The 26,851-nt window shown below is 46.1% G+C and overlaps 1 protein-coding gene across 9 annotated transcripts in view; it reads left to right on the top strand.

The window, feature by feature from the left end:
• LOC144112717 (uncharacterized) overlaps window positions 1-21,122 on the top strand; it is a 75,030-nt gene extending 53,908 nt beyond the window's left edge. For 4 of the 9 annotated variants that reach the window (XR_013310396.1, XR_013310395.1, XR_013310391.1 and 1 more), the window contains exon 5: window positions 1,439-5,466. Coding sequence is in view for 2 of the 9 variants with exons in the window: in XM_077645549.1 (XP_077501675.1) it covers window positions 21,007-21,079 (73 nt within the window). In the remaining 7 variants the exon portion in view is untranslated. Of the gene's footprint in view, window positions 1-1,438; window positions 5,467-5,943; window positions 6,047-21,006 lie in introns of those variants that run through there. The other 5 variants (XR_013310394.1, XR_013310393.1, XR_013310400.1 and 2 more) reach the window with 4 other exon arrangements.
• Window positions 21,123-26,851: the final 5,729 nt, after the last annotated feature.

Here is a 26,851-nt window from a genome sequence, read left to right as displayed (position 1 = left end):
ACTACCAGCTATCTTGAATCAAGCGTGGGGTCTTGTGTAGTCCGAGTGACCATATAAGTATGCACATGTTTCTTAAGGCAAACGTGCTAATTAGGATAGCTTTCAGGTGGCCCTCACTTTGAAAAGCATAACTGATACATCATTCAAAGCATTCCATTCAGAGTTGCATATATGTGTTGGAAGGATATTTATTTATTTTGTTTATAATTCTGTGAAGCCTGTGAGATCTCTTACATAGTTGGAAAAAACACTTCTGACTCATTTACATTAAAAGCATTTCCGGCCTCTGCTGAAACATCTCACCGAAAAACAGCGTGCTTTCATGGTACGAAAAAAGAAGACATGCACAAACACAGCGCTGACTTACAACTACAGGTTTATCACATTGCTCGCAATAAATACCGAAAAGGAAAACAAAACCCAAAGGAAGGCGAGGAAGATTTCCTTTTATCGCGTCATGTCGTCACGGTTATTCAAGATATTCAATCTCTTTTCTTGTCAAGCTATTGATGGTGTGCTAATGTATGACACGCTTTTCTTATCTATGATGAATGCTTTATACAGCTTGCGCTTGTGCTGATGATTATACCGCCTCAAACTCTGGCTTCATCCAAGGATGGGTGTGCAATGACAGGCAGGGACGTGTTTTACGAGCGTGCTGCCGTATCCCATGCGGATGCTATTGGCGTGCACTCGTAAATGGTCGTTTATGCAGCGTCCGCTTTGACCCACATAAGATGCACCACATAGATACGCAATTTATTAGGCATAAGTAAATGATCTTTTCTAGTCCTTTGGAGCAAACAGGTAATATAGAAATCGGTCGATAATTTGCTTCATTTCTGTTTCCACCTTTAAGATTTCAGCGACTCTTGCTCGCATCATGCCCCCAGGAAAGGTAGCCAATTCTATTACTAGGTTAAATATACAAGACAGTACTAAACTCAAAAATTCAATCGCATACGTTATCGGCTTTTTTTGTATGTTGTCATAATCAAGGGCATTGCTGTTTTTTATGCATAGAAATGATCTGCGTACTTCAGTTTTGGCCGTCGGCCAAAGGAAGATGGTTTCATGGGTACTGATGCTTATTTCAGGCAATGTTGTTAAGCTGTAGTTATGATTTTAGACATTGGTAAAGTGATTATTAAAATGATTAGCAAGAGCTTGACGAATTAGGTCGGCACCATTAACCATTAAAGTTTCTGGAGACGAATCACTTTTACCTCTGCCGAGTACATTATTTATTGTTTTCCAAATAATATGTGGCCATTTTTTGCATTTGTCAGAAAAAAAGATGCTCGTAATGAGCTTCCTTTGCCCGTCTAAGCGTAGTATTTAGCTTATTTCTAAAGGTTTTAAATTCTTTAAGGTTTCCCTCCGTCTGTGTTCGAAGAAACTGAAAGTACAGACGGTTTTTCTGTTTGATTTGTTTCAGGTGCCCATGTGTAACCCATGGTTTCTTCGCCTTCTTGGAATGGTTTAGTGTTCTAAATGGGAAATGTCCTGTATACGCTCCCGTAAATATTTCTATGGATTAGGAGTATGCTTCGTCAACATTAGTTTCCTTAAACACAGGGCTCCAGTCATACCTACTGATACTATTTTTAAACGACTTGAGCGAGTTGCTCAAGATATGCTGGAAACTGAATGATTCTGCGAGTTTTTGGCTAAAGTTTGTGTTTTTGACAGGTCATAAAAACAGGACAGTGGTCACTGATGTCACTTGAAATAGGGCCAGCACTGGTAACAATGCATGTGTTCGTGGTAATTAGAAGGTCAAGGGCAGAGCAGCTTGAAATTGTAATATGGGTTGGCGAGGTGAACGGTTTGTGAAGCCAGAAGCTTGAATTATATTTCTTAAGTTTATTGCACGATTATTATCTGATAAAATGTTAATACTGAAGTCACCTCTGCCAATTAAACAAAACTTGTTTCTGCTGGCATATTCCAGTATGTCATCAAGTTTATTTAGAAACGCTTTTGATATTTCCTTGTGGAGGAGCCATGGAAAAAACTTGTCATTGGCGTACTGAATACGGCTTATATTATGGGCTATAGATGCGATTTCATTTGTATAGACGTTAAATAGAAATGGACCGAAAAGACTACCTTGTGGGACACCGTACTGAATCAAAACGGAACGAGACTTGTGGATATCGACTGAAATATCTTGTTGGCACCTGTTTAAGTATGCAGGAAGAAGTTGAAGGGAGAGACCATGGACACCATAGCTTTCAAGTTTGCAGAATAGTATTTAAGAAGGTCGAAAGCTCTTGTAAAATCAACGAAAATATCAAGAGTCAAGCTTTTAGCTTCAATATTCAAAATATTTTCTTTTTGCAAGAGTAAAGCAGGTTCCGTGGACATGCCCTTTCGAAATTCAAACTGACTATCATTTATTAAGCATGTTTCAAGAAGAACCCATCGATTCTTTTGAGCATTACTTTTTCAAGAGCCTTCGAAAACAGAAGGATAGAAATTGGCCTATAGTTTGTCAACTTATTTCTATCCCATCCAGTTACTCTTGCGTATTTATTCATGCAGGAAATATACCTGATGTGAGCGGCGAGTTAAAGATATAGCTTAAGCATGGTGGTAACAGATCCGCAGCTAACTTAACTGGTTTTATTTAGAAGCCATCAAAATCGATGGAAGTCGATTTTAGGTTCATTACAGTGCTGAAGACCTCCACACTTGTCGTTACATGGAAAGAAAGTCTCTAAACCTACATTTAGAAGAAAACGAAGAGCTTCAACAGGCAACTACTCTGTCCAAATCTTGTAAAGAACTAATTAAATTTATCTGCTAAAAAAGGAAAGAAATAGGGCAAGCCATTGATCACAAGCTGGCCCAGGTGCATATTTTTATTCTCATTTCGAAATGATTGATTTAGAAGCTTTCAAAATGCTTTCGAACCCTTTTTACTAGTGACGTAATGTGAGTGGTCGGCAGATTTAGAACTGCGCATCTCGCAAGTTAGCTTGTTGCGGTATTTTTTAAAAGCGGCTAGGTGCTCAGTTACGACTAGACATGAAACGTTTGAAAAACCTGGACTGCTGTTTCATCATTTTGATGTGTACAAGAGTCACCCAAGGCTTACGGAGCTGAGTGTCTGATTTTTTTTTCTTCAAGGGAAAAGACTTATTGTAAATTTCTTTCAAAGTACTTAAAAACAGCTAATAAGACTCATCAACAGAAAAACAGGCAGCAACACAGTTCCAGTCTGCAACAGATACTCATGAGATTGAGCAAGTATCACATCAGTTATACATTGATAAGCAAAACTGTTCAGTTGTGCGCAACTTGGTGGACAGACATGTAGTACGGATACAAAAATGGCACCATGGTCACTCAGATCACAAGCAATAGTACCAGCAGAAATAACGGGCGAAGCAATGTGTGCTATAAAAACGTCGGTGGTACTGGATGACGTAGGTGTTATCCTTATGGGCGTGGCATAAGGTTTTTAAAACCATTGGAGGTAATTGTATAATTCAACTGTCCAATTATACTAGAAGGTATGTTGATATTGAGGTCACCACCAATAATAATGGAGTATTGAGCTTCCGAGGTAAAATAAAGGAATATATAGAGGTGTGTTAAGAACGTAACTGGATCACCTGATGGCGGCCTGTAAACAACAGAAACAATTCTGTCCGCAGTCTGAAGCGCAAGCATATCACAGTCGAGTCGTTATAGAGAGGTCAGATAAGACATGTCTATTTAGGCTGTTTTTACCCAAATGGCAACGCCTCCTCCACAATTAGGGCGATTAAGGAAACAAGAATCATATCTGGGCAATTTCACAAAATCTGCATCACACACAGCCCACGTTTCAGTTAACAGAATTACATCAAAATTGTGCTGCCTACTGTAGACAAAATGTGAAAAGCCATCAGATTTGTTACGTAAGGATCGTACATTAATATGTATGATATAGAGGAAAGTGTACATTAGCTGTATCTTACCGGTACTCACCTATGGGCCAGGGCCAGAAACGTGGAGGCTAACGAAAAGGGTTCAGCTGAAGTTAAAGACAATGCAGCGAGCCACGGAAAGAAAAATGATAGGTTGACGTTAAGAGACCGGAAGCGGGCGGAGTGGGTGATGGAACAAATGCAGGTAAATGGTATCCTGGTCAAAATTAAGAGGAAGAAATGGGCTTGGGCAGGGCATGTAATGCGAAGGCAAAATAACCGCTGGTCCTTAAGGGTAACCGAATGGATTCCAAGAGAAGGCAAGCGTAGCAGGGGCGGCAGGTTGGGGAGCGGATGAGATTAGGAAGTTTGCAGGCATAGGGTGGACGGAGCTGGCAAAGGACAGGGTTAATTGGGGAGACATGGGAGAGGCCTTTGGCTTTCAGTGGGTGTAGTCAGACTGATGATGATAATGATGATGTAGGCAGAGAAATAATTTAAGCCAAGGCAACCATTTACTTGATGTGGAAGCAGTAATTAATGACAGTCCTTTACATTGGGGAGGGGGGATACTGGGCTAACAGAGCAAGGTCACACTCTGACTGAATGGCAAATGCAGAGACCCCTCTCTTCTTTCTGAACTGTATTATTCTACTTACATTGCATGCGAATTTGAAGCCAAATCGTTTCGCCCGTTCTTTCACTATCCTAAGCAGGTCTCGTGAATACTTAGGCATGTTCTCTTTGACGACAGAACTATCTGCATCGTGCAGGGCACTCTTTTTTGCAACCTATTTGTCCCTAAGCTCCTGACGAGAAAAGCGGACAAGAATAACTGGAGTTCTGTCCCTTTGTGCGGGCAACCTATGCACGGCCATGGCATCCTCTTGCATTAGTAGTTCAAGAGAAACATCGGCACCCACCTCTTTAATCTTAGCCAGCAGTATAACAGAACCAGAACTCAATGGCAAACACTGGTGTAGTACGGAATTCCCCCGCATCAGAAGGAGAATGATTGAGCTGCGGTGAAGCTAGATGCGGGAGGATTTCAGCAAATGCAAGCCCGAGTGGTCTGCATTTGGTTAGCCCCGTGTTGCGCGCTTCACGTTTCACCACGACAGCACAACAGAACGTCATTTTTAGTGAGCTTGGACTCACTAAAGCTTGCACTTGGTCCTGTATTGCCTATAAGATTCCTCTCAAGTGTAGACATTCATACATAGGCCAAACGTATCAGAGAGCACAAAAATAATCTTTGCACATGCAAAGGTTGCTGGCCCATCTTTTTCAAAATGGTTATCTTGTTTTGCCATTTATAGCACCACTAAGGGACACAATGGAGTGTCTGCTCAGCTACGAAATGTGTAACCAAGCTGTCTCTCACGCTCTCGTAGAAAGAGACTATCTTGAGATTTTAACACTCATGGTTTTGTGAGCTTGTACTTATACAGGAGCAGTGTGTTTCTTGTTGTCTTAAGTTTTCATTCACTTTCCTAATAAACCAGTTGCAAGACTGAAGCATGTCCTGTCTTGCCTTCCCGTGTCATTGAGTTTGGGCCTACTTATCTTCAGCAACCGCCATCTCGTCCAGTTTTCTGTTTTGCTGAAGCAGAGAATTGGTTTGCTTCTGAGGCAGAAAAGGAAAAACCTTCACATAACTCTTTTTCATTGATGTAGGCCACCACTTACAAAAAAAGAGGGGTGGCTTGCATTTCGTATAGATGGAACAGCCTCCTAAAGTTCTGTCCAAAGGCAGCATTTACTGGCACTTCAGTTATGGCCACACCAGGACCTCCTTTCCGCTTAGGACTGATCCTCAGTGCTGAATGTCCTTTCAGGTCTTGATCAGGCCAGCACGAGAACGTAGCATTGCAAGATGTACTATGTACATTGCTGCATAGTTTTGTTTTCATACTTATTGCACCTTAAGCGGTTAGGTTTGGCTTGGTTTGTTTTCACACAAGTGATAGTTACTGTTCTTTCCGGACATAATTCCGAGAGCAGTTATACTTTTTTCTTTCAGAATGCCCATAACCCATTTTGCTGTCACGCTAGGCTTTCCACGAGCAAGCAACATGTGAGCAACGTATAATGATAAAATAAAAACTACTGAAGATATTGTGAAACTTTGTAGCTGTCTGATGCTATTTCAAGCCAGTGTGCCGAATTTCATCTCCAAGTCAAAAATTTAAGAATTTCCTCTGATCTTCTCATCCCCTCTTATGGCAATAGCTGTGTGACGGTGTTCGCATGACATGCACCTGGGGTCTACGGAACAATATAATACCTGTAGAGTTCTGTCCCAATGAACGACATCATAAACTGCACCAATATCTCCTGCTGAGTGGTTTTTGCCTTGCAGGTTTTTGTTGTCATGGGGGACTTAATTTAGTAACAGTCATTGTTCCGTGTGGATGTAACTAAGAATGGTTTATATTATGCCTGGAAAGAACACCAGCATCAGTTATTGTACTGTCTGGCCGGAACTAAAGGCATAGAAAAAAAACATGGTCAAATTAGAATTTCGAATCATTTGAAATGCTCGGAGGTGAAAGGGCTAGTGGTAAGCCGCATTTGAACTGCTTGACCCGGTTGTGCAAAACTTAGTAAAACTAGTGCAGCCAAACAGAACACACCTGAAAAATAAACGTTCGGCTAGCGGCAGCAGCTGGCCACGTCAGCAAAATTTGAATGCCTTTAGAAGTACACAATAATCTGCAAGATGCATTCCCTGCTGGGTAAGGTTTCGTGAGATGTACCTGTCGTCATCTGCTATTCCAGTGTTGCCAGATTACAAAACTTCCATTGTTGCCAGCTATCCTGACTATAAGGTCCAACCCAGTGTGGCCAGACTGCCCCATACCCCCTCTGTCTTACATTCTTGCCTCGCTCTCGTTCAATCGCGCTGGAACCGCCAAGCGCGTTAGAGCAGCGCAGTGTGGAGCGGCCGTCGCCTGTTCGCCAAGCGAGAAAGCACGTCCGTGGCGGTTGTCTAATTAGTTTCTTCTGAGGAAAGGAAATCGTGCAACTTGGTTGTCATGTTAGAAAATGATGTCTCGTGCGGGACCATGCTCACTTGAAATAGACTCGATATGCGCGCATTCACGCAACTCAGTTGGTGTGTGATGTCTCGTGCAGGCGGGTACCCCTGGCATAATCTGCCGGTGCATGGCCCTAGCGAGCGTATTACGCCATGTTAATCGCGTGCTATACTTGAAATCAACACATTAAAATGATGTCTCGCGTAGGTGGGTACACCTGGCCTAATCTCCAGGTGCATGGCCCTATAGCGAGCGTGTTGCGGCATGGCAGTGCCATGCTGGGCTTGAAATAAACTCGATATCTGCGCATTCACGCAACTCAGTTGTGTGATGTCTTGCGCAGGCAGGTACACCTGGCGTAATCTGCCGGTGCATGGCGGCAGCGAGCATGTGACGGCATGTTAGTCGCGTGCTATTTTTTCAAATGAACGTGTTATGCACACATTCACGCAAAATTGACACTTTGACTCAATTAGGCAGTGTTTAACTGAATTACTGGTGAGAACAAACTTCAGTTTAATGCAGTATAAATGAAGTACATGATATTTAAGCCAATCAATGAGAATAAAAAAATAACTTACAGTACAGAGGACATATCGTAGAACAAGTAAGTGTGCAAAACTTCCTTGGGGTATGGTTTAGTGAAGAGTTGTCTTGGACCCCTCATGTTAATTATCTGCTGTTCGAACTCACGGAGTCTGTTGGATGCATTAGAAAAATAGCTTCTCTTCTACCTCTGTGGCTAAAGCAATCATTATATTACTCCCTGTTCTATTCTAAACTTTTGTATGGCATTCTGGTCTGGGGAACAACAACAAAAGGGAACTGTGATAGGCTACAACTACTGCAAAAACGTGTCCTCCGAATTTTTGTGAACCACACCGGCTGTATTAGATTGTTGTCAGCGCAACCACTTTTTCTCAGATTTGATGTTTTACCAGCAAGTAAAGTCTATGGATACTGGGACAGCAAGTATATAAAAAGAAACTTCACAGTGTTTACTCTCCTGTTTTGCTCAATATGATATTTGTAACCCAAAACGCAGAAATAAAAAAGTCAGAACAAATTATGGAAAACAAGATCTGGAATACCAAATATTAGACATGTTAAATAACTCTGCTTCTATTTTAGATTTCTGCCTACCCAGAAAAAAGGTTCTAACGTGAACAGCAGGCAATTTCGTTTTCCATTGAGATTGTTGAGTAACAATGATAAATGTGAATTTTGTTTTCAACTGTTGACTTTACGTGTTTTTGTGATATTTGAGTGAATCTTCAATGTGATTTTAAAAAAAACTCTATAGTGCTTGAGTACAGCCATATGTTGTATGTATGCATGTACTATCTGCAACGCAGCTTCTCTTTTTTGTACTAGCTCTGCTGTACTGCTGTAGGTTGCTCCTTTCGTTACGGGGGCAGAGACATCGTCAGGCAACCATGCCTTTAGTCTCTACCACCTGCAGGATGATGTGATTTTCTTGCAAATAAAAACTGACTGACTGAAGCAAGGAAATCGCAGAATGTGAAGCATGGTGGGCACTTGAAAAAAGTGCGACATTTGGATGTTGACAGAAGCAGCGTTGGCAATACAGTTACGTCATGTGCGTGCATCCTTTTATTGCCCAGTCACTGCACAGTGGCTAGATTATTTTTTTTTCTCTTGGTTAAGAAAGCTCTCTGGAGCTCGTGCTGTGTTAAAATCCACATTAAGAAGCTGTCAACTGAGTGTAGAAAGTACTAGCGGTTCGTGGAATGTGAACACTGGAGTAGTAGGAATTCTACGTGGTCACGCCCCTAACAGGTTTTGCGAACATCTGATAGGCCATTTGGACATTCAAACTGCAAAGCATTCTTTAAAAGCGAGTGGCAACTAGGATAATAATATTAGAGGTCCGAAGATTCTTCTTAATTTCAATCTCTCAATTCCCACTAGTAAGTTCTTTATTCCAAGCATGTGTACATACTTGAGGGGCAGGGCAAAAGGCATATTAAGCCTGACGAAGCCCGTCCCCCCTGGTGCACCTGGCACAGCAACACAGCATAACATGTAACATATAAGCGTAACATGTAACATAGTGTAACAGTAACATAGTACAATCAGATATGAAAAATTACCTTTACTTTTGTGGCCAGTTTTTCACGAATCGTTATTGTGAACGACTCGCTTTATCTGCGCTGTTGCTCGGGAATCAAACTGTCCACGTTAACGAGGCAAAAGTAAAATAATACAGCTCAGATCGCCTAATTCCGAGCACTTCATAACTTTAATGACATATTGATCAGTGAGAAGAGAGGGATCACCGGTCCACTGGGACGCAAATGCGATTTCTGCCAAGTCACCAATTGGGTGGCCCTGATAAGGGCAGTTTGTGACATTCCTTGTGGTTACGCTTGGGGGTACTAGAGGGCAAAGGCCTCGGCCAGTTGAAGGAATGGGTCCTGGCACTTTGTCCGGCCGTTTACGCTTGCCCACCAGACCCAGTTCAGGTGTGACTGAAAGAGTGCGCGGCTGGTTCCACCGGTGCGCACCAGCACGCGCTTAGCTTTCTGCCACGCTTGCTCGATGTTCTGCGTGTGCGCACCGGTGGTCGGGTCGACGAAGCTGACTTCGTGGCACACTGTGTCATGCTCGAGGTCCATGTCGCAGGCCGCGTCCTGCAGAGCTTCCAGGTGGTTGTTGTCGCCCCGCCATTCGTCAGTGACTATTTTCCTCCGAGGCAGCGCGTTGTTGGTGATTATTGCCTTGAGAGGGCCGCTTCTCGAATTGAAAAAGTCTGGTTTTTCCCATAGCAACCCAATGCAGGCAGACAACCCAAGGTCGGCGATCCTCCACACCGCCGTAGTTTCCTTTGAAACGGCCTGGAACGCCGTCCGCAGCCATCAGACGACCATGGTTCACCTTTCAGCGACCGCGGAACAGGGATTCGTCGACCTGGACTTCCTCCCCGGGGCCGCCCATGCGTGGCCTCTGTAGCAGGTCCCTGGCCACAACTTCACGAATGAAGTTTGTCCAATCCGTGCGGGCCTCTCTTTCGATCTTAAACCGCCCCTGGCTCCACTCAGAAGCTAGCCTGGCGTTCATTCCTTTGGCTGTTGCGTGCATAAGCCAAATGATTTCACATCGCGACATCTTCACTTGGGCCCGGTGGACGGCATCCCTGAAAGCGAAGAAGCTGGCCGTGGCCTGACGGCCGTGAAGGACAGCTTCTTCGTTTTGTTGGGAGAGCTCTTTCCGGCAGGTGCCGCAGCGGAAGGTGGGCCGAAGACCCTTCGGACACTTTCGCATCCGTGTCACGACAGAGCCCGTGCAGGTTGGCTTACCGGGGTTGAAGCCCAGGTCTCCGCAGACCCCCAGAAGTGCTCGGTGTTCAGGAGTCTTCCGCGGTGCTGCGGGTCCGATGGCGGGGCGGTTGGTGCTGGTGGGAGCAGCCCGTATTCCCGGCAAAACACGTCCACGGCCTTCTCATCGTTGAGCATACAAGCAAAAGTGATGATGTCCGAGTCCACCCTAACAGAAGCGGTAGCCATGTCGCTCTGGACAACTCGCACCACCGGCTCACTTAAATATGGTAGCGTCAATTACTCTCACGCTTTGAGACGAAGACAGAGGTTTCTTCCAACCAAAAACCCTCATTCACAGCCCGCGTTTTCACTTTCTGCTCTGCTGACTGAAGCTAGGTGCTAGCACGAGGGGAGACGAGTGAAATGCTACTGTATGCTTTTTCGAAAACGGAGCGGCTGCCCCGTGATGAACCTGCATCCCCCACGGCCATCACCATGCAGCTTTCGAGATACAGTTTAATGGATCAAGTTGTCAAAAGGTTACATACATTTCCTTGACCAGCACCTGTCTCGACTCATTGTTCCCGTTCACACCCCCTTCTCTATTGTGTCCTTTCAACAGATTCCTTTTCATACAAATATAGGGACATCCCCCCTTCCTTTCCGAAGAAGAATACGAGATTTCTGCCTGCAAACGCACGTTTTCGGTTGGAAAATTGTAATTCTAATTATAGTTCTCTTTAATTCTAATTCTCCAGTAACACGCTCGCTAGGGCCATGCACCGGCAGATTACGCCAGGTGTGCCCGCCTGCGCGAGACATTTTATTGTGTTTATTTCGAGTATAGCACGCGATTAACACGCCGTAACACGCTCGCTATAGGGCCATGCACCGGCAGATTGCACCAGGTGTACCCGCCTGTGCGAGACATCATTTTAACATGTTTATTTCAAGTATAGCACTCGATTAACACACTATAACACGCTCGCTATAGGGCCATGCACTGGCAGATTACACCAGTGTACCCGCCTGCGCCAGGCATTTTAACGTGTTTAATTCAAGTATCATCATCATCAGCCTTATTACACCCACTGCAGGGCAAAGGCCTCTCCCATTTCTCCAATTAACCCTTGCTTTTGCCAGCGTCATCCACCCTTTGCCTGCAAACTTCTTAATCTCATCCACCCACCTAACCTTCTGCCGCCCCCAGCTACGCTTACTTCCTCTTGGAATCCACTCCGTTACCCTTAAGGACCAGCGGTTATCTTGCCTTCGCATTACATGCCCTGCCCAAGCCCATTTCTTCCTCTTGATTTCGACTAGGATGTCATTAAACCGCGGTTGTTCCCTCACTCACTCTGCCCACTTCCGATCTCTTAACGTTACACCTATCATTTTTCTTTCCATGGCTCGCTGCGTTGTCCTTAACTTAAGCTGAACTCTTTTCGTTTGCCTTCACGTTTCTGCCCCGTAGATGAGTACCGGCAAGATATAGCTGGTGTAGTACACCCGCTATATCTTGTGTCACTTTTCTCTTGAGGGAAATTGGTAAGCTGCCATTCATGATCGGAGAGAACCTGCCATATGCGCTCCACCCAATTCTTATCCTTCTAGTTATCTCCCTCTCATGATCCGGATCAGCTGTCACTACCTGCCCTAAGTAGACATATTTGTTTACCACTTCCAGGCACTCACTGCCAATTGTGAATTGCTAGTCGGTTGAACATTACTTTGGTTTTGTGCTTGTTAATTTTTAGACGCAGCATTCTGCTCTGTATAGTACGCGAAGTATACCACGCAATTAACACACCGTAACACGCTCGCTAGGGCCTTGCACCGGCAGTTTACGCGAAGTGTACCCGTCTGCGCGAGACATCACGTGCCACATGAGTTGCGTGAATGCGTGCATATCAAGTCTTTCAAGTATAGCACGGTACCCGCCTGTGCGAGACATCATTTTCTAACATGACAACTGAGTTGCGCGATTTCCTTTCCTCAGAAGAAGCCAAGTAGACAACCGCCACGGACGTCTCTCTGGCTTGGCGAACAGGCAGCGGCCGCTCCAAGCTGCGCTGCTCTAATGAGCTTGGCAGTTCCGGCGCGATGGCACGAGAGCGAGGCAAGAGCGTAAGAGAGAGGGGATGGGGCAGTCTGTTTACACTGGGTTGGACCTTATAGTCTGGCAACACTGGAAATTTTGTAGTCTGGCAGCACTGTAGTATGGCGCAACACTGGAATAGCAGACGACGGGTACATCTCGCGAAACCCTACCCCCCACTGAACGAAAGTATTTGCGGTTACTGAAAGGTAAAGCAAACCTGTCATCGGAACAGCAGTCTTCAAAATGCAAGCGTGAGAAAAACACCACCACTAAAAAAAAAGCATTGCGCAAAAACTGTGAACATACAGCACAGATGTTTCCACACAAACTTTAAAGGAAACCATTCTTTAACCTGGGAGGAAACGAAACCTCCGACCCATGGATGCAGCCATCAAACCAAAAAATTGTGGCGGCAAAAAAGTTTTGTGAAATGTTTTGGAAAACCTAATTTTTCCAAACTAAGCATAAAAAGTAGCGCCTAATCTATCAAATTAGATGTAAAAATTATTGAAACTACTTTTTTAAATGGCTCGCTCAGCCTCGTCGCCTCGTATCAAAACACAAATGCTAAAAATTGAACCAATGCCTCCTGAAGAACATGCCTGTAGCGTTTTCTCGACTTCGATGGGCCCTGAGATCGCCACGAAATTGCACAGACCCACCGCTAGGCAGCGCTAAAAGATGACCCTCAATATCGGTCTCAATGGCTGGGAGACTGATGTGCGGCACCGGATCATGCGGTTTCATCCTAATTTTCGGGATTTAATCAACAACTTTTATTTTGTTAATGACAAAAAACATGTTTTTGAATATCTCAGAGTGCAGCAAATGCTTAATAAGTTTGAGCTGACTTCCATATAATACTGAAAGAGGGCCATCAGTTTCGATTTCGAAATCTGGAAGCGTGCTACGCATGCCGTTCTATCATGCCGTTAGGACCTTTTGTCTGCTGCATAATCAGTAACTTTTAGACGGTTTACAACAAAAGGAACGTGTTCGTAACATCCATATTGCAGCAAGTGCTGGATGTGGCTAGAAATGGAGCAAAATAAGTATTTACAACTGCATGATGCGTGCTTGTATATTGTACTGCTGCCAATGGCAAGAAATCAATTACTACTTCGGACAAGCAAAAAGGGAAAATAATCCATGTCATAGAATAAGGACCGGTGGAAGTCTGGAATTACCTGACCTCTCAACTGTAGCCAGGTGACCCGTGGTAAAGGAGGACTGCATGGCGCTCAATGGATGGTAGCCGGAGAAGTCGCGGTAATTAACCTGCCCGGTTAGCCGTTGGCGCGCAGGGGGCACATCCATCATATCTAATGTTCTTAGAACACTGCAAAGCGCTCGTATGTTACAATCTTGCTGCGCAGCATTGCGAGAGGGTTTTCGATCAGGTGAAGCAGACCTTGGAAGGCCCAGCCTGCGCTATTTCTGGTCATTTTTCCGTCTAGCTTTCGCTGCATGGTACCTCCTTGAATAACGTTGACAAATTTCAAATAAACTCATGCCCCTCTTCTATATTCTTTCCATAAAAAACACAGCTCACTAGGTTCCTGTGTGATGGTGATACACACACACACACGCACATTGATGTTGGGAGTATTACAGCAGGCCTAACTAACCGCAGATTTCTCCAAATGACAAGGATGTGCGTTAATGAAATGACAACTGGAACACGGGGAGTATCAGACATAGCGAGCGACTTGTGAATATTAAAAAAAACTGCACTTGAAGGCACAGACACGTACGTGCTTACAAGGAAAAATGGCATGCGTTGGTGCGATGAAGGCGGTGGAAATCGTTTGTTACTGCAGTTTTAAGAATCTTCAGGAAAGAGGTTTGTTTTACATCTTCGCAACTGCGCTCTTGTCTGTTATGTCAAGTGCATGGTTTGTTAGCAACGGTTTGATTAACTTTTTGCAGATATTATTGAGTAGTGCTTCCCTTGCTGTGGCCGCTATCATGTTCTCACAGGTCGGGGCAGGCAAACCCGCGATTTTATATTATTAGTTGTGGAGCAAGCATGTGTCCAGTGGCCTTTGAAGATGCGTTCGGTTTTTGAGCATCATGATATTGACGAACTTCTTGAGGCCATGCAACACTCTGCGGAGCGCTGACGTCAGGTGAAAGAGTCCACCCCTGTCTTGGTGGGCCAACTGTCTACAGTAGCATTTCCTTGGCTGTAAATGCAAGCTACAGACTGCAGGATTATTTGATGGGTTTGGCTGCCAGTTTTTTCTTCTAATTACCTTGAGCCGTCTTTCCCGGAGTTTTAAGTTGGCAGGAATTTCAGGGAATGAAACGCCAGGGTTCTTGTTTCGCTGACTGGACAGTCAAAACGGAACGCAACAGCAGTGCAGTTTAACTTGCTACTCCCTCCAGCAACTACAGTCATTGACGTGTCACTTCTGAAACGGTAACACTAAACACACCACACAAATAATATAAGGAACAGCGCACCAGAAGGCATACTTTTTGCTGCAACGGCAGTCACAAGAAAATTTTGTGCTGCCTGCGTGCCGTCTGCTAGAGGGTCATCTGAGAGCGCCGCCATATGGCGGACGCGCGCTCTACGGCGGCCAGAAAAACCCCTGACGCTTCAGGCATGTTCTTCAGGAGGCATTGAGTCGAACCATCGCCTCCTTTAGAAAGATGCCTGCTGTATGCGCCAAAAACCTGCTGCCCTTACCTTTCTCTTTTTCCTCCTTTCCACTTAAGGTTGTTGCTAGCGATCCTTGTGGCGGCCGCTTGCAACACATGCTCGCATGCGCACATTACCGCGCGGTCGTGGCGTGCAGTAGCTGTAGCTCACGTCTCTGCGGCAGACGGCGCCTTCCATGCGTTTTTGATTGTTTAATAAGCAAACGGAAACTTAAGTGCAGAAAAATGAAAGTTAAAAGGCCGCGAATATATGCAAGTGGCGAGAACACAACGACTTAGCTCAAATACAATTGAGCAGACGGGCCGCCGCGCTTGTCGACCAGTGCCGCCGATGCCGCCACCGGCTGCTACCGCCGCGGCACCACACCACCCTGACTGGCAGAGATAGGGAAGTAGCTAGCGTCATCTCTTAACAACCGTCCGCAACTCAAGGCACGGCGACTGCAATGGGTGAGCGAACGACACCGCAGGCATCTTTCTAGAGGAGGCAATGGTCGAACGAATCCAAATCCAAACCATCATGAACGCTCGATCTCGGGACAGAAGCACTGGAAGTTGATTTTCTACTTTATTGAGGAATTCAAAATAGTTATTGAAGCTAACAAGGGCTCACACATTCTACTCATTGTGAAGTTAAGACCAGCGACGATCTTCGCAACCAAATCAAGGATTTCAAGGGGAAGATTCACGCTTTGAGTCTTGCCAATACGCATCAAAGGAACCGAAGCCCAGGCACGGTGTGCAACGTAGGCCCGATGTGCATCATACAGCAAACCAATCGAGTCTGAATTTCGTAATCGCAAGAGGCATCAGCAATGAAGCACAGCCCTTTAGTTCGGACATGTGAGCGTCATCGCCGGAATGCAGAACTGCCAGCATAAGTCGGAAGTCGCAGCTGATAGACCACATCAGGTGCGCTCGTCTGGCGACAAGGCTATGGCGGTGTGTGAAGGTAGCCTAGCGGAAACCCAAAACTCAGCTTGGGAATATCTAAAGTAATGCACTTTTGGCAAACCGGGCAGCGTCTCGCAATGTTGAACGCGTCAAATATAAGAGTAGGCGCAAATCAAATGTTGCAGTAATGTTATACGTGGACGCCAAAAATGCAATTAAATGCACTCACTAGCTCAGGAATTCCGGAGTTTGATGGCAGCCGTCAGTTTTCGGATAGGCATGAATACAGAAGAATTGGAACACTGGGTGTAAATAAACCAATTTGAAGCTGGAGACGCTTCAGCTTCCACTCAGGAGCCGTGTTCACGTACTGTGGGTTGAGGTCGATAGAAGACCTCGCCCGCACCAATAATGTATCGAGGGGGGCCTTGTTCATGTGGAGTGGTGCATGATGAAAATGAGTAGCAATTTGTGGCTCAGCATGTGTCATAGACGTCGGGCACAAGCATGCAAAAAGGCGGCGTTGCCGAGACTACGGTGTGCCTGGTGGTTCGAGTAATCCTCGATTCCAGATATGTCTGGCACTGCAGGTTCCTTTCCTTCTTTAATATGCATTGCTTGACCAAGTCTATCACGGCCTTTGGCTTCAACATTTTTCAGCAAGCGCATTTGAGGACCTGTTTTTGTAGACGTGGCAAGGTAAGTCTGATAGAAGAGTCTACTCAGACTAACTCATACAGTAACGGTCCCGATTTACACCTATGAGCCAACTCACTCAAAAGTATTTAGCAGTGGTGTATCAGCCTCGGCACTGTTTATTTCTGTTTCACAAATGTATACTTGATCAAATTCTGTACACAGGATACTCTAAATCACGCCTGAATGTGTGTCTCTTGGTGGCATACCATCAGCTGTTGTACATTCAAGTTTGGTACCTCAGTATCCCAAGACCGTGGAATGTCGGCCAATGACTCGCTGCTAGGTACATCAGGTGTTCACGAGTTTCTTGTTCTGCCACTTTTCATTGCAAAGAGCCTGGCAGCTGCCGTTCCGGTTAGTTAATGACGGCTTTGAGGCCTCTTGCGCAAAGATAGCCGCCGCGGTGGCTGAGTGGTTATGGCGCTCGGCTGCCGGCCCGAAAGACGCGGGTTCGATCCCGGCCGCGGCGGTCGAATTTCGATGGAGGCGAAATTCTGCAGGCCCGTGTACTGTGCGATGTCAGTGCACGTTAAAGAACCCCAGGTGGTCGAAATTTCCGGAGCCCTTCACTACGGCGTCTCTCATAGCCTGAGTTGCTTTGGGACGTTAAACCGCTACAAACCAATCTTGCGCAAAGATCTTTGCAGACATTTTTCTCGTTACCTTTTATGTCTTCTGGCCATGTGCTTGTATTTACTCGAGGGAAGAGGAGTGGCAACTGTTTTTTTAGAGACCGTGTGTGGGCACACATCCTGTACACATTAAATGAGAGTGCGGCATTAGAAGGTTGTTCAAAAAAAGAACTGTCTATTCACTTCTCCCTCTACTTTGATACGGGTGACTTTTCGATGCTATTCGGATGAGTTATGAAAGCAGGTAGTTACACCTTTCTGACCTGCAAGGGTCATTGGTGTAGTCCACAAAAACCTCGGGTGGTGGGATTAACCAAGTGTGTGCTCGATCTTCCAGCTATTTCTTGATGACATTGGGAGCAGTGACAGGAATGGATGCACTCATGGCTGAATAATGAACCTATTTATAATGACCTGGGCAGGAGCATCTGAAGACAGGGCATGAGAGTAGCATTGCAGATTCTGTTCAGTGTGCTTACCAAATTCTTTGGAGGCCCTCTTGCTGTTGTGACCTGGCTATTGTCAGTACCAAGCAGTGTGCTATTGACACCAGCTGCTTGTACACTGGCAGAGAGAATCACTTTACAGCTAGAGCTTTCACATTATTGAAGCTGATGCTTGCACTGAAACAGGGATGACTGCCAGATTTTGTCACACTTTCGAGGCCTTCCTGCAGTTCTGGCCTGCACATGGTTGCAGTTGAGTAAAGAGCATAATAGCACCAGATGTGCACTTTCTTTCAAAGGATGACCCTGTTGTCTCCTGCAGAGGCAGCTCTCTGGGCAAAATTAAGTACCACGCAAACACATACAGAGATTTCATCCTGAGAGTACTGTAATGGATGTGAACAAAGCCGCCTACCTCGGTGGCTGTGGCGTTTGGCTGCTGAGCCCAAGGCCACTCGATCAAATCCAGGCCATATTTTGATGGAAGAAAAATTACATGTGCTGTGTCATGTCAGTGCACACACAAATTTGCTACTTTCTTGCCTCGTGCACATTTACTAGAAGAGAATTGCTTCAAACAAAAATTATAACCAGCAATTTCGAAAACATATAGTGATAGCCAGACATTCATGTCCTTCAGAATATCATCTGAAACCTTTTACTGCAAGCTGTTTTGTTTTATTAGAAATTCTGTCTCAGTCTTGTGGATTTTCCAAGTAATATATCCCTTTAGGCACTAATTATACTCCAAGGGCCACTGCGTTGGCTAAGTGGTTACAGTGCTCGGCTACTGACCTGAAAGCCGCGGGTTCGATCCTAGCCGCGGCAGTCGAATTTTGATGGAGGCCAAATTCTAGAGGCCCGTGTACTGTGCGATGTGAGTTCACGTTAAAGAACCCCAGGTGGTTGAAATTTCCGGAGCTCTTCACTACGGCGTTCCTCATAGCCCGAGTCGGTTTGAGACGTTAAACCCCCATAAACCAAAGGGAAGAAAATTTGCAACATTTATAAGGGGCATACCAGAGTCCACAGAAAAAAATTTTATCTTCTCCAGTGATCAATTATGCTCTCTCGCAACCTTGTGATGACTGGGTCTCCCATGTTTGTTCACGCTCGTCGCCTCGCACTGTATTACCTTGCTATTGCCAAACATAAATTTGGACACATGCTGGACCTTGGCTTCATGCATCTCTTCCTCCTGCAGTTCTTGGGCATCGCCCTTCCACGTGGTGCCGAAAAAGAGCAGTGACTGACGACCGTGTGGTGATTATCATGCGCTTAACAAGGCCACAGTCCCTGAACGCTACCCAATTCCCTTCTTATTGGCATCGATCTTATCGGCCAGCTCAGCCAGGAATTCTAGGGTCTAAGACGAAGGCACGCTCAGGATCATGCGCACTTGCGGAGGTAGGCGCTGCAAGAGGAGCTCCCGCAGGAGTGCGCTGTTGTGTGCAGTAGCCACATTTCCAGCCAGGGCGTTCATATGACGCAGCAGCTCGGTAGGCATCACGGACAGTTGTCGAGATGGCGACAGCACTTGCAGCACTATGGTTCAGTGAAGGGCATGCAAGCTTTGAATGGTTGTTAGAGGAGCTTGCTGGGCTCCCTTGTCACCAGCTGCTAATGTTTACAGACTCTCGATGTGAGAGGCGGATCAAAAAGACGTCTGCCTGCCAGACTGCTGAGGCACGAGCCCTCTGTCGCAATATAGCAAAAAGGGCTCTTGTTGAAGACTCGAGTCGCAACGACCAGGAGGGTCTTACGTACAGTGCTGGCCAGTTCTTGTGATGGTGGACATTTAAAGGACAGCCCATTTCTTATCTTGGGAAAGTTTCATGCATAGCCAATTGATTTTCAGTAAATGCACGTCTTTGAAACTTCCAATTGCTGTTTTCTCCTTTCCAATTCTTCGGCAATTTTCAAAGTTTGTGCACATTTTTTCACACTTCTGTCAAAGTTATTTTAACGAAACTTGGCACACTTGTTCTTTAATATGTACAGCACACCGGTATCTATTTATAATTACAATATACTTATATCATTATGGTAACTGGAGGTAACTTATTAGAAGCATAGAAAATAGAAGCACTGCAAATTAGCAAATTTTTTAAAAATATACTGGCTGCTCGCAAAGAGAATTGTGGCTAGTTTTCAGTGTTCGGCAGTTATTATGGAGAAGAATAAGTTGTTTTTCTATGTTCCTTGTGAAAAATTAATATGTAAAAAAGTGTGCACAAAAGTCCCTTTGTCTTCCACTTTAAGAGAACACAAAACACTCTAGTGAAGCTACAGAAAAACCAATTAGGGTTTTTGAAACGAACAGAGAAAGCTCTAAGCACACAAAATTGCATTGCTCTATAACACTTATTTTTAAAAAATGTCTTTGAGTAGCATCTCCCCTTAATTTCGACTAGGATGTCATTAACCCGCGTTTGTTCTCTCACCCACTCTGGCCGCTTCCGGGCTCTTAACGTCACACCTATTAGTTTCCATGGCTTTTTCTATAACAAGACAGGAAAGCTACGATTGATATTCTGCCAGTGTATACATCAGCTATTCCCATCTGTGCGCATCACTTCGTCCTATACAAGCAAAATTTATCCGACTCCTCCATGCCTTGCTAAGGTATTCGCATGGCGAGCGGTTAGCCGCCAACACTTCACTAAAGCTCTCCATTGGCCATGTGTTCTCTTGCGTTATCTATCACTGCGTCTTATAATAAAACATGACTAAGGCTCATAAAACGGGGGGGGGGGGGGGGTGGCGGCCGAGATGAAGTCGAAGCCTGCGGGGATGATTGATTTGTGGAGTTTCGGTCGAAAAAACGGGTTGGCGCCAGGGAAAGAGGTTTATGCGGGAAAAGAGATTGCTGCAACGGGGTTGGCTGTGGTGCGGCGTGACTGTATTGTTGGTTGGCGAGGAATCGAAGACAAACATGGAGAGCCATAGAAATAGAAGGGAGGGGGGGGGCTATTTTGTGCCATGACAAAAGGCTTGTGTGCAATAACTGAAGGAAGAGGTCCAAAGAAGGTCGTCACTCCATCTGACTTGAGCGGCACTTGCTGCAGTGGCATCGGCAATATTTCTTTGGCACTGTTTTAAACGGTTGTATCCTGAACAATGGGAGTAAACTGCTAAACGGCTTCTCTATGACTTCGCATTGCAAAAATAAACAACACAGAAGAAGGAAAGTTTTGGGGCATAAAACTTCAGTGCATGTACTGAGGAAAAGAAACCGTAACGGAGAGAAGAAATAAAAATTGTTCTTTATTTTCTTAAAATCAGTTGCTGGGCGAGTTGGTATTTCATGCTTTCGTTCACACAGGGCAAAGACGAACACGGACAAGAGGGGAGGCACCACAAAGCGCCGTCATGAAAGCGCCGTCTTTCTGTCATGAAGTTGTCTGGCTCGATCGAAATTCTCCGGCCGCTTTGTGAGGGATTTTTCGACCGTCGCCACTTCGACCCCATTAAACTTGATTTATCTTCAAATCTATGTTTTGCGCTCCTTCCTAGTAAAAGTTCTTTGGGATGCTTTGTTTTTCTCCAGCGGTTGAACAACTTTGATGCGCTGACACCACGGGCGACTAGCCTGGATGGGGGAATCTTTTTCAGCTTAAGTTTGTCGACGTACAAGTTAGTTTCGGCGCTTAGAGAGCTGGGTGGCGTATGATTCCCGTCTTTGCTACGGGGTGCACCGAATTTAACACCGCGTTCGGCACCAGTCCCGTGTTTCTTCCGTAGTATCGGTTTAAAGTTTGCGCGCGCTCTCCATTCTCGAGTTTTCGGAAACGAACCAAATAAGATGTTTGATGTTTACTTTTATTGATTTATTTTATCATCAGGTCTTACACGCGGCAATGTGGAGGGAAGAGGGCAAAAGTGAACGAAGGAAGGAAAACGTTTATTGAGCACTAGAGAGTAGGTGAGCAATTTGGCAGAGTCAGGTGTGTCGTCCCGTCTTCTTAGCAACGGTCGTCTGCCCCTAGTCCAGGGCTCCGCTGGATGCCGCTGCCAGCTGTGCTTGCCAGATTAGCCCAAGTTGGACATCCTGACGGTCGCTGGAGAGCATTCCTTCCCATTGCTCCGCACTCGGGTTTGGTATTTTTGGTGCCACCTCTGTTTTCTGGCAGGCCCATGTTATGTGATAGAGCGTGGGTGTTTCATGGCACCATGAGCATTTGTCTGTGTATTGTGTGGGTTGTATTTTGTTGAGTGTATTTAGATTCGGGTATGAGCCCGTCAGTAGCAGCCTCCAGGCAACGGTGTCTTCCCTGGAGAGAGATTTATGTGGTGGCGGTACCGTTTCCTGCAGCCCTTGTAGTGGTTTAAGATTGCCGAGTAATCTCTAGGGACAGGTTCGGCTTCCTCGAGGTCGCTTGTGGAGGGAGCTCAGTAGAAAGTGTACCCTCGAGCTACCCTGTCGACCGCTTGGTTGCCTTCCACACCCGCGTGTCCCGGCGTCCATACCATCGTATGTTTTATTGGTTCTTCTTCTGTGCTTTGTTTGGGTCGGTCCCCAGAGCGGAGTATGCGGAGCGCTTTGTGACCTATTCTGCCTAACATGAAGTTTCGGCATGCCATTTGAGAGTCGGTTAGTATTGTTAAGGATAGCTTAGTCCGGTTGCCCTCCGCTGCCGCTAGAGCGACGGCCACTTCTTCAGGCTCGACTACCGTGCAGTCCCGTAGCGACGCGCTGATGATTTCCCGCATGTCCGAGTTTATCACAGCCGCTACCGCGTTGGGGTTGTTTTGTCCTGTCCTTCTGGGATATGTGGCTGCGTCCACATACACCGTTGTTGTCTGGCGGGCTAGTGATTTTTGGATGTACTCGGCTCTCGCCTTTCTGTGCTCTTCGTGTAGGTTGGGGTCCATGTTCTTGGGGATGGGGGTCACTATAATTGTGCCTCGTATGCCGTCCGGGATAGTCGCGGTTCGCTGGATTTCTTGTATTTGTTCGTTGCATCCCAACTTCTGCAGAAGCTCCCTGCCAGACGGAGTCTGCTGTAGTCTCTGCAACTGGGCGACCTGTTGTGCCTCTCTCAGTTCTTCAAAGTTGTTATGAAGTCCTAGTGCTAAAAGCTTCTCTGTGGATGTGCATTGCGGTAGATGGAGTGCTGTTTTGTATGCTTTGCGTATAATCGCATCAATCTGTTGGATTTCGCTTTTGATTGGGTTGTAGTATGGAAGACTGTAGGTGACTCGGCTGATCACCAGGCTCCTGACCAGCTTTAGCGTGTCTTCTTCTCGCATGCCCGAGCGTTTATGGGAGACGCGCGTGATCATGCGGGCAACTTGTAGGGTGGAAGCTTTGAGTAGAGCAAGTGCATGTGTACACCGTTGGTTTGATTGTATCCACATGCCCAAGATTCTTATGAGTGTTTTCTCTGGTATGGGTTTTCCCTCTAGGTAGACGTTGAGCCTAAGCTCGTCGCTGTTCGGGACTGTGCGGTTTTGTTTCCCTCTCCAGACTCTGAGCAGTTCTGATTTTTCGGTGGAGCATGCTAGCCCTCTCGCTTTTACGTAGTTCTCTACGCAGGTCGCGGCCTCCTGTAGTCTTTCTTCCTTTTCTTTCAGTGAGCCCATATTTGTCCAGATGGTGATGTCGTCAGCATACATGGCATGGTGTATTCCTTCGACTTCCTTAAGTTGTTTTGCAAGGCTGATCATTGCAACGTTAAAAAGCGTAGGTGAGATGACCGAGCCCAGGGGAGTTCTCTTGTTAGAGGTGTGGAACTTCTCCGAGCGGAGTTCTCCCAGCCTTATCATTGCTGTTCTATCTGAGAGGAAAGCTTTGACGTAACCGAAGACCCTCCTGCCGCAGTTCAGGTCGTCCAGGCCTGTCAGAATGGCTTCGTGGCTTATGTTGTCAAAAGCTCCTTTGATATCCAGTGCCATTATTACGTTCTCTCCATCCCTAGGGACGTTACTTAGAACTCCTTTGATTTGTAGAAGTACGTCTTGGGTCGACAGCTTCGCCCTGAATCCGAACATACTGTGGGGATAGAGTTCGTGATCCTCCATGTATTGTTGTAGCCTTAATGTTACCACTCTCTCGTGCAGCTTGCCGAGGCACGATGTGAGGGAGATGGGTCTTAGGTTTTCGATTTGTATCTATTTACCCGGTTTTGGAATCATAACCACCTCTGCATGCTTCCAATCCTCGGGAACGGTCTCCGCTGCCCAGTGCTTGTTGAGGAAATCGGTTAATTCTGCGACTAGCTCGTCACTGAGGTTGCAGATGAGTGCTTTGTTGATTTTGTCCGCACCCGCTGCAGTATTCCTAGTTGTGCTTCGAATTGCTGCATAGACTTCTCGTGTAATGGGTCTATCTAGGTTTGGATTTTCTTTCCCCCGATAATCTCTTGCATAGGTTCTCGGGTTTGTGTCCCCGAAGCACTTGATGCGCACTTTGTCCAGGAGTTCCTCGTCGGTTCCTTCGAACTGGTGGATTAATCGGTATATTGCTTTATTGTTTTCTGCTTTGGTTTTGGCCGGATCGATGAGCGCTTTCAGGATATGCCATGTCCTAGCTGTGCTCAGAGTTCCGTTGAGGGAGTCACTGAATTGCTGCCAGTTCGTTTTCGCCAACTGTACTGCGTACTCCTCTGCTTTTGTTGTAATTTCTGCTATTTTAAGTTTGAGCTTCCTGTTGTGTTTCTGTTTCTTCCACCTCTTGATTAGACCACGTCTGGCTTCCCATAGCCTAAGGAGCCTGGCGTCTACTTCTGGTGTCTGTGTTGTTCTCTTGATCTCTTTGGTGTGCTCATTTTGCCTTTGCTTGAGATGTTTCCCCATTCTTCAATCGACTGAATCCCTCCTTTGATGAGGTGTTCGTCGCATGCTTCTCTAAAGGCGTTCCAGTCTGTGATTTTAGCCATGCCTAGTTGCCGCTTTAGTCGGTCAGAGGCCACTTGGGTTTTGATTATGTAGTGGTCACTCCCCAGATTTTTTATCAGGTTTTCCCATTGCGCCTGTCCCGGACCCTTAATGAAGGTGAGGTCCGGGCAGGTGTCGGTACTGACACTGTTGCCTATTCTGGTCGGAGTCTCTGGGTCTGTGAGTAAATTGTAGCCTGCGGTTTCTGCCGCTTCCGCTAATGTCTTTCCTTTAAGATTGAAATTCTTGTATCCCCAGCTTTTATCCCGGGCATTAAAATCGCCTAAGACGACTAGCGTGTTGCCCTTTGCCAGTTTGCTGGCGCCTTGTAAAAGCTCTTGGAATTTGGCTTTCCTCTGTTTCGGCGGGCTGTAGGTATTAACGATGAAAATGCTGACCCTTTTCATCTGGTTCTGTGGAATAATTTCTATGATCACATGCTCTATGTCCGTTTGAGCTATCTTGTCGTGGCTTATGGCTATGATCGCTTTGTTGACTAGGGTTGCCATCCTTCCTGTTTCCTGGGTTTCGTAGCACGTGTATCCTCCTAGGGGTGGGGTGATGCCCGTTTCCTGAAGTACTATAATGTCGGGTGGCGTTTGCTGTGTGTGAATGTACTGTTGAAGTAGGTCTTGCTTCCTCCTATAGCCTCTGCAGTTCCATTGCCAAATTTCTAGGTTTTCTTGTTTGCTTAAGGTATTGTTGGCCATGTTTAAGCTTCCGTGTTGGTTGTCGTGTTGGCGAGGGCCGCCAGCGCGGGACGGTGATATGCCTTCTAATATTCTCAGTGAATTTTTGCTTGCGGATTGAGCTCCGTATCTCTATAATTTGCAGCTGCATCTGTTGCATCATCTGCTGCATCATCTGCTGCATTTTAGCTTTGAAGTTGTTGAAATCCTCATTGCCTGCTTGCGGCGAGGGTGGCAGTTGGATTTGCTCGGGTTGCGGCTGCCGAGGGCTGTTTGGTCTCTGTTCCCTAACTGCCTTCGTGAGCTCGGCTACCTGGCGTTCTAGCTCGCTCTGTCTGACACGGGCGAGCTCTAGTTCGCGTCTTAGGGCTGTGATAACTTTGTTCGCGTCCTCCTGCTGCTTGGGCGCGTTATTGTTGTTTGTATTTGTGTTCTGTTTAGCTTCCCCACCCGAGTGCGAAGCAAACCAAGGATTTCCTGCTCCCCAGCTCACCTTGACTCCGGTGTTCCTTGCGGGTTTCTTCTGCTTTTGCTGCTGTTGTTGCTGGCCAACCAAAGGGACCAGGGGCGGTAAGGACCGTGAATGGCTCCGTGACGCCCGATCTCGAACGGCTCCGCGAGGTCTCCCCCTCAGAGCTGAACCAACCGCGGTCGTCCCGACTGCGTCGTCTGCCGTCGTGGCTGCCGCCGCCGCCTCCGCTGCCGCCGTGGTTGTTGCGCAGTTCTCTATTCTTCAGTTTGTCCTTGCACTCTTTGGATCCGGTGACGTGGCTGTCGCCGCAGATCAAGCATTTGGGTGTGCATTGGTGGCCCTCCGCCGGATGTTGCGTGCCGAATTGCTTGCACGCCTTGGCTTCCGTATTTGGGCACACGTCTGACCGATGGCCTTGTTGACAGCAGATGTAGCATACCTGCCGCGTGGGGCGATACGAGTAGCACATCTCGCCTCCATAATAGATGACTTGCTTCGGGACTATGGGACCGTCGAAGGTGATGGCGGCTGACTTGGATTGTCCTAGCATTCGAGCGCTGTGGAAAATTTCAGCTAAGAAAATTACAAAAAAAAGCATAAGCTGAGAAAAGGACAAGAAAAATGTCAATTGTTTGGGGGAACCATTTATGTTTCGAAGCACGCGGGCGGGCATATGAACTATTGCTGACCTGCGAACTCTTACAGCGTTGTCAGATAACACGAGAAAGTTTTGGTCGCAATAGATTTTTGAAAGTTTGTGCTAACAACTGATTTTTTTGTAGCAACAGAGTTTGGTTTTCCTATAACAGAAAAATACTACAGAAATGCACTACAGAAAAAACTAGAGTACTATAAAAAAACACTACAAAAGAGAAAATTCTGTTTTACGACAAAACTACCAAACATTTTTCGGATTTCTGACACGATTCTATCGTATTTTTTTTCTGGGATGCGTTGCACCTTTAGTTAGGCCATCGTCACTGAATCACCGATATATAATTTTTCTATTGGAGAAAAAGCACCAGGAGGAACCACTCGTAAAAAAAGGACAAGATATTTCTTTCCTAGTTTGTCTATCATTGTGCCTACCGTTATGTGGCGCTAAAAACCACTGCATGATGATCGCGTGC

The sequence above is a fragment of the Amblyomma americanum genome, chromosome 1 (genome assembly GCF_052857255.1).
Source record: "Amblyomma americanum isolate KBUSLIRL-KWMA chromosome 1, ASM5285725v1, whole genome shotgun sequence".
Classification (NCBI taxonomy): Eukaryota; Metazoa; Arthropoda; class Arachnida; order Ixodida; family Ixodidae; genus Amblyomma; species Amblyomma americanum.
This window is presented reverse-complemented; position numbering and strand designations above follow the sequence as displayed.